Source organism: Palaemon carinicauda, chromosome 7, assembly GCF_036898095.1.
Source record: "Palaemon carinicauda isolate YSFRI2023 chromosome 7, ASM3689809v2, whole genome shotgun sequence".
Lineage (NCBI taxonomy): Eukaryota > Metazoa > Arthropoda > Malacostraca > Decapoda > Palaemonidae > Palaemon > Palaemon carinicauda.
Window position 1 is genome coordinate 99,561,854 of NC_090731.1, and position 10,000 is coordinate 99,571,853.

General features: G+C 36.7%; 1 protein-coding gene across 1 annotated transcript in view; it reads right to left on the reverse strand.

Moving 5' to 3' along the window:
- Positions 1-834: 834 nt before the first annotated feature.
- Positions 835-10,000, reverse strand: part of LOC137643977 (glutamate receptor 1-like) — a 1,817,173-nt gene continuing 1,808,007 nt past the window's right edge. The window contains exons 19-20 of the mRNA XM_068376810.1: positions 2,219-2,293; positions 835-2,107 (exon numbers count right to left, since the gene is read on the reverse strand). Of these exons, the coding sequence (XP_068232911.1) occupies positions 2,039-2,107; positions 2,219-2,293 (144 nt within the window). The 3' untranslated portion in view covers positions 835-2,038. The remainder of the gene's footprint in view (positions 2,108-2,218; positions 2,294-10,000) is intronic.

Below are 10,000 nucleotides of genomic sequence, written 5' to 3' on the forward strand. Positions count from 1 at the left end.
AGCTACTAGCAATGGCCACTAACTCAACAATAAGTTATGGGGTATTCTGAGGTCTGGCATTATGCGCTCAGCGTTGCTTACTTCCAGAGGCTTATCTCTCCCCTACAGAATCTAATACATCATCAGTATGGCACACAACAATTAAAAGGCAAGGAAAAACTATATAGAGAATCTATCCTTTTGCATATTGGATGGATATCCAAACAGTCTCCAAGCAGTCATAAGGAGTAAGATATTAAAGGAAAGCCTACATTAGGCTATGATAGACATACTGTACAATTACAGCCTTGCAGATAAAACTTCAGATACATCAAAGCAATGAGACCGCTGAATTAATTACAGTAGAGAGTGAAACGGTAGCCATACTACTACATCAATTGGTCATTAATATTATAATAAAACTTTCAGACCGTTTGGTCGAAGTTTTGGCAGCTGAAGATCAGAAATGTTATGAAGGAATAGTTTATCATATAGACAGATGTTATCTTGTGATGTTATGTGTCATATTGACATCAGCATTTGATTACACGAAAAGAAAAATTATATATATATACACACAAAACACACACACACACACACACACACACACACACACACATATATATATATATATATATATATATATATATATATATATATATATATATATATATATATATATATATATATATACATACATACACACACACACACATATATATATATATATATATATATATATATATATATATATATATATATATATATATATATATATATTATATTCCTTTAAAGGTTATGGATAACAAAGTCCTCGTGATAAAAATACTATCGACTCTATTCTGTGATGCGTTCTTTTATATTTATTTAGTTCCGACAAACAATGATTTCATGAAGAATAAACTTTTTTTTTCTTTTTATATCTTCTGTAGATTCCTCCGATATGAACTCTTGATCACTTGAAAAAAACTATAAGTTTGATGAACAAACAACTTTTTTTTTCACAAATTCCTTGTAAAAATGAAAAAGAAAAATCCGGTTTGTAGAATCGTGCTAATTTTATATAGTTACTAACCCTCTGCATAAAAACTGAAGATGGAATGTTTTATATTTTACGATTTTCTCTCTTTGCGAGTTACTTTGCTCTTAGCAAAAGATATACTTATTTGATCAAACTTAACACTCAGGAACATCAGTAAAAAAATTCAGTACCATTGATATCACAAATTCTTTACCAAGACTCTCGGGTTGAAAGGAAATTTTGTTAATGTAATGAGATTTTGCTGTCACGTCAAGACCTCCTATATTATGTCATTTGTGTTATATCATATTTTACCCAATAACAAAAGAAGAGTTTCTTCCCAATTATGGTTTACACCATACAGCATGTTTTCTATGTTTAACAGAAGCTATTATCATGCGAGTCGCGAAATAGATTATCCTAAAATAGCTTTCTGCTGGGTATGACAATGTTAATAATATGAATATGCTATTACTGTATTATACACTATTAGAAAACATGATCGTCCCTTAACCTATTCAAAAGCTATAGCACAACATGCATTTCAACGCAAGCATGGAAACACTTGAGTTAAAACGGGAAATCCGCACACCCAGGAGAGGCAGGAGTTGTTGCAGCAGATTGGTTCTCCGCTGCTGGGGTTTTGATGCTCTGGGTGTTGACCGATAGCGTGCTAGACTTTGAAGTTTGGACACCACTTGTAGCACCCGAACCCTGTGAGTGGCTGATGGATCCTTGCGAGGATGTTAGAGGGGGTGATATGATGAGCAAGCTTTGAGAATCACCACTCAGAGAAGTAAACATATTATTGATCTGAACTTGAGAGGTAGAGGGATCTTTGGCTAGCACTTTAGTGGTCTCCAGATTACTACCCAGAGATGCTTTGGAAGCTCTGCGCTGATTCTCGGTTACAAAAGCTGTTCTGAAAGTCTGAGTATAGAAGGACTGCTGAAGACTGCTGTTAGAATTGGCTGGGATAGAGGTGTGCAGCAGATGTAGATGAGACTTGCTTTGGCTCTTAGCCCAATGTGGCCGACGTCAGACTTGCGTCTGTGTGTTAGAGTGTATCAGGTCACTGTCCAAAATCTGTGTTGCCGGCGAGTAGAACTGAAATTAAGTGCATAGGATATCAGAATTACAATGAAACCAAAATCCCTTTCAAATATATTAAATAATTACCCACAATAATATTAATTCAAGAACTTTCCTTCAACTTACCTTCCCGTTGTCTAGCTCCTTGTCTCCAGTTATGGACTGTTTTGCTTTCGCTTTCATTGCAGCCGAGAGGCTCAACTATTAAGTAGAAAGAAAAAAAAACAAGTAAGAAAATTATAACTAACAGTATGATGTATGCCAAACAAACAACCTTAAACTTGTTTGCAAATTCAATCTAAAATAAGCATACTATGTCAATATAAAAACTAATATTTCACCATAAACCTATAAGGTTAGTGGCACCACTTAGTAATGAGAAGAGAGCATATTCATAAATAGACACCAAAGATATATATATATATATATATATATATATATATATATATATATATATATATATATATATATATATATATATATATATATATATTTGGAAGAGTGTTTGTTTAAAAGTATTTTATAAGAAGAGATGCGAAAGTTCGAAAATCTGCAAATACAACGGGTCACTAAAATATTAATGACGTGGCAAAGTATATCATATTTATCTTGTATGCGGGTATAATTCTTAAGTTACGATAAACCTCAATTTATGGTCTTAGAAAAGATAGTTAATTAATTTAAAAATGTTTGGCAAATGATTCATTTACCCGCCATCAAAAGCTAATCACGTAATCAGTAACGAGAATAACTGTCTAGTTATCAATTACTCTGGCTTTTTACGATTGCATATGATTCTCTCTCTCTCTCTCTCTCTCTCTCTCTCTCTCTCTCTCTCTCTCTCTCTCTCTCTCTCTCTCTCTCTCTCTCTCTCTCTCACATCCATGCACACACACACGCATATATATATATATATATATATATATATATATATATATATATATATATATATATATATATATATATATATATATATATATATATATATTTACAAATTTATATGTATATATATATGTATATATGTGTGTGTGTATCTATCTATCTATCTATCTATCTATATATATATATATATATATATATATATATATATATATATATATATATATATATATATATATATATACATATATATATATATATATATATATATATATATATATATATATATATATATATATGTATATATATATATATATTTATATAAATTTATGTATATATATATATATATATATATATATATATATATATTTATATAAATTTATGTATATATATATATATATATATATATATATATATATATATATATATATATATATATATATATATACATATTGTGGAGAATTTTTTGATGGTTACGTTCTGAGTGGGAACTTAGTCCGGGAAAGTCTCCTTATAACAGTTACACAAAGTTCAACAGGGGAGGATAGGAGCACTTACTCTCGGGGCACAAACACCCTGCTAATACTTTACTGTCACAATTCACTAACCATCACTCACATACAAAAGGGAAATTTTACTGTCCAGAGGCCTAAGCACTCCACACGTAGGATTGAGAATAATTTATGGCCTACTCTAGCTTTGTCAGGTCTATAGTCATTTCATTCTCAGGCTCTGTTCCGGCTCCGTCCCAGCTACCCCAATGAAATGCTGGACAGTTATTTTACGTTAATGTAAGGTAGACAAAATCCAAAATGGGAGCAGTGATGTAAAGTAGTTTAAAAGTTTAAAGATAAGGATCTTTACCTTCGAAGCAAATATATTAATGCAAAGTTCCTCGCTGTTACCACCTATAGACTTACTTAGGTTTTCTCTTTAAATATTGGGTACTTTGTCCCGTGAACAACTATTCATTTCACACATTAAAATAAATGAGGGAGCAAAAATACTAAAGAGGTTTGATTAACCTAATATTGATTTATTCACAAATTTACATTGAAACAAAACGGACATCTTAACAACACAAAAATGGAATAAAAAGAGATGCAATTCAAATAATGAAAATGATGAGTTAGACACGTGGTCTGCAACAATCAAAATAGGGTCTGGCACGTGGCCCACGTGACCCAGAGACTATGTTAGTCTCAAAAGGCAAAAATTTGTATAGAAAAAATATATACACACAATCCCACCGCACACAGTCCGAATAGTGTAATTAGCCAGGTACCCTATAAAGTTAAAATTAGTCTAAGCTAATAAAAAATGGGGGAAAACTAAATGGCCATTGATGTAGTACCTGCACTCCTTTGAAGTTTAGTCCTATGCCCGAGATAGCTGTTGACCTGGTTGTTGCACTAATTGGCACGCTGCACTCTTGCCTGGCTCACCCCAAGAATTCTCACTGTGGCTGCAACTAGGTACACCAGGGACCTCTTCTCAATCTCTCCGACCGGCAGCAACAGGACTCGTTGGTGAGACACGTTTTGGAAGAGAGAGTGGGGTGAGCCAGAATTGGCCGGGTTCAATGACCAGGCAGGTCAGCAGGCCAGGGCAGCTCCTCGTAGAATGTGGTCGACACTACGGTCGAAGAGATCACCTGGCTTCACCTTTCCAGACAGGTGAAGAGCTTGATGCGCATGGTAATCCATTGGGGTTGCCATATCGGGACTTCAGGACAGGGCAATATATTGTTGAAAGGAGTGCAGAGGAGGCAGGATTTTGTACTAAATACTCAGAGAAATCTTGCTGCTCTGAGGGAGGTTATATATACAATAATCCTACCTATTCTGGCTTGCTAAAAATTAATATTTAAAATGATTAATTAGCAATGGACTGGTACGATGGGCATACATCTTAAAATTAACAAACCTTAATTGGTATTGAGAAATATAAGATGCATTAATTCAGCAGTATTGGAATTTATATAAAATGTGCAGTTTATGAATTTAATCTCGACCCATGTAGTTTAAGGAAAGAACCAACATACGCCGTGGTTACACTAAGGCCCTCTAACGTGTGTATCTACGCTGTGACGTCACGAGCATGGCGTGCGCCACTGTCAACAAGTTTAGGTTAGTCCTCCCTATGTTTCGTTAAAGAAAACTAGATGTAGGAGAGAATGTTTAAGGGGTAGCTATAGTATTAGTAAAAGAGAGCTAAAAATACGATTGAAAGAAGAAGAGTGAAGAAAATTCTTCACACCCTGGGGATAAAGGGGAGAAAAAAGGGATAGGGGTTAGTTCCGGCAAATGTGATTCAACTACTTGTTAGTATGAGCGAGATAAGCTTACTGGCTGAATGATGAGTGAAGTTCTTCACATCAACGTCCGTTTAAAGTTAACAAAACGCCTTTAACGTTAATTGAAATCAATTGAATCAAAGTTATGCTTTCACGTGAATTTGGGGAATATTGAACCACGCAGGCAATGCTTCACGGAAGCGTTAAGTTAAGCATATGATCAGTTTTAACTTTAAACGTACGATGCAATAATAATTAAACGATTAAAAATACTCAATTCTTCCTACCCTATGGGTACGGATAGAGGAAAGAAAACGTAAGCCAATAACGGTCGAGTTCAGCAACAAGTCAGGCCAAATGACAAATTAAAAATTATGGGGGTGAATCCCAATCCCGGTCTGACACCCAACGTTTTACATGAAATGATTTTACATATAAAGTGACTGGCATGATGAAAGCTTGGAATTTGTCGCCTGACAAAAGGAGAAAAGTTACCTCCTTCTCGGCTTTAAAAGGTGAAAAGTTATTTGACACTAGCCTGAATGATAAAATGAGACAAACTAGGTCCTTGGGGACATCGTATTTCTGACAACTAAGGTCTTGGATGTCATTTTCAAGGGAAATGTTTGCAAGGTGAACATTTAAAGCAAAGCTTATATTCAGCACGAGCTGAAGGATATCAGGGGGATTATAGAAACATGACAAGTTGTCAAGGCAAAAGCTACATTTACGTTTCGAAGTTAAAGCATGGGATTGACCTGGAAAATGCTGCTGTATGACTTGGCAAAAATAATAAAAGTTTAATGTGACGTCATAAATGACTGAATGAAAATAATAAATAACGTTCAATGTACCGTTATCCTTAAGTAAATTGATTTGTAAACAGGCTCTAAGCTCCGGTGCTAGGTCTACCTGTGTGACCTTCACTAAATCCGCCGTCAGTGCACAAGGTTCATTTCTGACTGCTAAGGTCTTAACCTTGTGATCACGCGGCTCTTTCTGAGGGCGGGTTTCAAATCCTAACGGGGATGTTTTAGCGTCAACACGGGTTAGAGCGGAAGTTACGGGCTTAAAGATAGGACAGTCAGGCAAAGCGAGCACTGGTCCATTGGATGGTACAGTTTTAATCATTGAATTTACCGGTACAGGCCTCTGCTGGCCATCACGCACACGGTTAAGTTGTGGGGTATTTGAGCTACCACGAGGGGGGTCCATGACAAGACAATGAACGGTATTTCCTCCGGGACGGACTGTCACCGGCGGCAAAGACAAAGGGGGTTGAGGGCGTTTAAACACTGGCGGCTTAAGGTTTGGAGATGAGGATAAAGCAGGTGGGGCTGACTCAAAATTACTAATCGTATGCCGTGTTGGCAACATAGTATTGGAATGTGAAGATTTTACAGGTTGAGGAATTGAGACAAAATTGTGCTTGACGGCTGATATATTAGAAGTAACAATTAGGGGACTATTAATAGCGTTTACAACTGGACGTGTCACTGAAGGTTTTACCCTTGAAGAGGAACACGATTGATTATCTTTAATTATTAAATTGGGATGAGCCATGAGGCTATTAAAGGCAATTTCAATTTTACTTGAACAGGCAGCAAGCACGGGATAATTTAATTTAACAATAGGATGGTCGTAATGACGTCTCCAAAAATTCTTGTAATGGTTAAGTTCCATTCTTACTTTACCAATAAGGGTTTTAAAATGATTTACGGCTTCTGGACCCATGCTGGGAAAATCTACAGAAGCCAGACCATGAAGTGCGAGGTCTGCGTCCTCACAAACAAAGGTGAATGTTAATTCCTGTTCCTTAAGCCTAGCGTTTATCTCCTCGGGGCTAAGCGTTTTCGCCTTAGGCGTTGGAGGGATGTTTACGTTACTAGTGAAGTCCGCCATCTTGGAATGACCACGTTTTGATGAACGGATTCGTAAAAGCAAACAAAGGGTAACTGAATTTTCAAAAGGAATGTAAAAATTAAACTTTACACATTTACTAGCGTGGCAATTGAATATTTAAATTTACTCATGATGAGAAAAAAGTTAAAGGATGAGAAACATATAAATCATGAAATTACTTTAAATTTCAAAGTGACCGGGTCCAACAAAGCAGACGATGCCCAGGTCACGTGACTTTAGACTTTGCTAAAAATGAATTATTTACGCACGTGGCGATAATGACTAATTAATTTACTTTAAAGTAGAACATTAGAAAGCACATGGGCTTATGAATGCAAAGTATTAAGTTAAAAGTTAAAATAACAGGTCGAGGCTGACACTGTTGTGACGATTTCACAATTACGGGCGCACTAAGACGACCACTGAACTATTCAAAATGTAAATAGGCGCACAAGGCAACGACTTAGATTTTAAAGTGCACTCTCTTGGAGGCTAAACAAAATGAAATTTCCCTCACGCGGAGGTAAAACAAAAATATCCTCGCTAAAGGACAAAAACAATATTTCCTCGCTAAAGGAAATTAAATTAACTACACGCAGTAATTTACTTACGGTAGCAAACAATTACGAACCCTTAGTTTGGGCTGTAAACAAGATCCGCCATCTCGGAACAAACACGTGGAATGAAACGGACTTGGTGTTATTAAGTTTCTACGTTATTTGTAAGAACACTTAAAATTATGCTGCGCCAATTCGCTCTTTAGGACAAGGACACGTGCTAGGTATACGGTGATGTTAGTTAGAAAAGTTAAGGTTGGTTAGGGAAGGTAAACGACACAAAGGAAGGTAGACCAAGGTACAAAATGTTACAAATTAGATGCTTAGCTAGCAAAATTAGTTGACAGGACGAGTACACCGGCGCTCTAGCTGAGCAGTAAACACGGGCGTCTGAACAACAAAAAACCTCAGTTCAAGTAGCTTAGAACTTTCTGGTATAAGTGGATTCCGCCACACGTGGGTAAACGGATCCGAGATAAAGTGAAGTTCCTACGACAAATTCTAGTCTTTCTGTAGAGAACATTCAAGCAACAAATTAACCTGGTTACGTAGTTCTTTCCTTAAACACGTGGTCGATACAAAAAGATCATGTTAATTACAAATTTCTCTTCCCAATTAAAGTCTGGGCATTACACATTCGACAAACTGGCTGTGTGCGTGTGGGTAAGTGATATAGCGAGTTACTATATGCTTAATCAAGCTGATTAATTACGTTAATGCTTCACAAGTCAAAGGTAAAAGATCCGGTTCGAAGGACCACTCGTGTGGAGAATTTTTTGATGGTTACGTTCTGAGTGGGAACTTAGTCCGGGAAAGTCTCCTTATAACAGTTACACAAAGTTCAACAGGGGAGGATAGGAGCACTTACTCTCGGGGCACAAACACCCTGCTAATACTTTACTGTCACAATTCACTAACCATCACTCACATACAAAAGGGAAATTTTACTGTCCAGAGGCCTAAGCACTCCACACGTAGGATTGAGAATAATTTATGGCCTACTCTAGCTTTGTCAGGTCTATAGTCATTTCATTCTCAGGCTCTGTTCCGGCTCCGTCCCAGCTACCCCAATGAAATGCTGGACAGTTATTTTACGTTAATGTAAGGTAGACAAAATCCAAAATGGGAGCAGTGATGTAAAGTAGTTTAAAAGTTTAAAGATAAGGATCTTTACCTTCGAAGCAAATATATTAATGCAAAGTTCCTCGCTGTTACCACCTATAGACTTACTTAGGTTTTCTCTTTAAATATTGGGTACTTTGTCCCGTGAACAACTATTCATTTCACACATTAAAATAAATGAGGGAGCAAAAATACTAAAGAGGTTTGATTAACCTAATATTGATTTATTCACAAATTTACATTGAAACAAAACGGACATCTTAACAACACAAAAATGGAATAAAAAGAGATGCAATTCAAATAATGAAAATGATGAGTTAGACACGTGGTCTGCAACAATCAAAATAGGGTCTGGCACGTGGCCCACGTGACCCAGAGACTATGTTAGTCTCAAAAGGCAAAAATTTGTATAGAAAAAATATATACACACAATCCCACCGCACACAGTCCGAATAGTGTAATTAGCCAGGTACCCTATAAAGTTAAAATTAGTCTAAGCTAATAAAAAATGGGGGAAAACTAAATGGCCATTGATGTAGTACCTGCACTCCTTTGAAGTTTAGTCCTATGCCCGAGATAGCTGTTGACCTGGTTGTTGCACTAATTGGCACGCTGCACTCTTGCCTGGCTCACCCCAAGAATTCTCACTGTGGCTGCAACTAGGTACACCAGGGACCTCTTCTCAATCTCTCCGACCGGCAGCAACAGGACTCGTTGGTGAGACACGTTTTGGAAGAGAGAGTGGGGTGAGCCAGAATTGGCCGGGTTCAATGACCAGGCAGGTCAGCAGGCCAGGGCAGCTCCTCGTAGAATGTGGTCGACACTACGGTCGAAGAGATCACCTGGCTTCACCTTTCCAGACAGGTGAAGAGCTTGATGCGCATGGTAATCCATTGGGGTTGCCATATCGGGACTTCAGGACAGGGCAATATATTGTTGAAAGGAGTGCAGAGGAGGCAGGATTTTGTACTAAATACTCAGAGAAATCTTGCTGCTCTGAGGGAGGTTATATATACAATAATCCTACCTATTCTGGCTTGCTAAAAATTAATATTTAAAATGATTAATTAGCAATGGACTGGTACGATGGGCATACATCTTAAAATTAACAAACCTTAATTGGTATTGAGAAATATAAGATGCATTAATTCA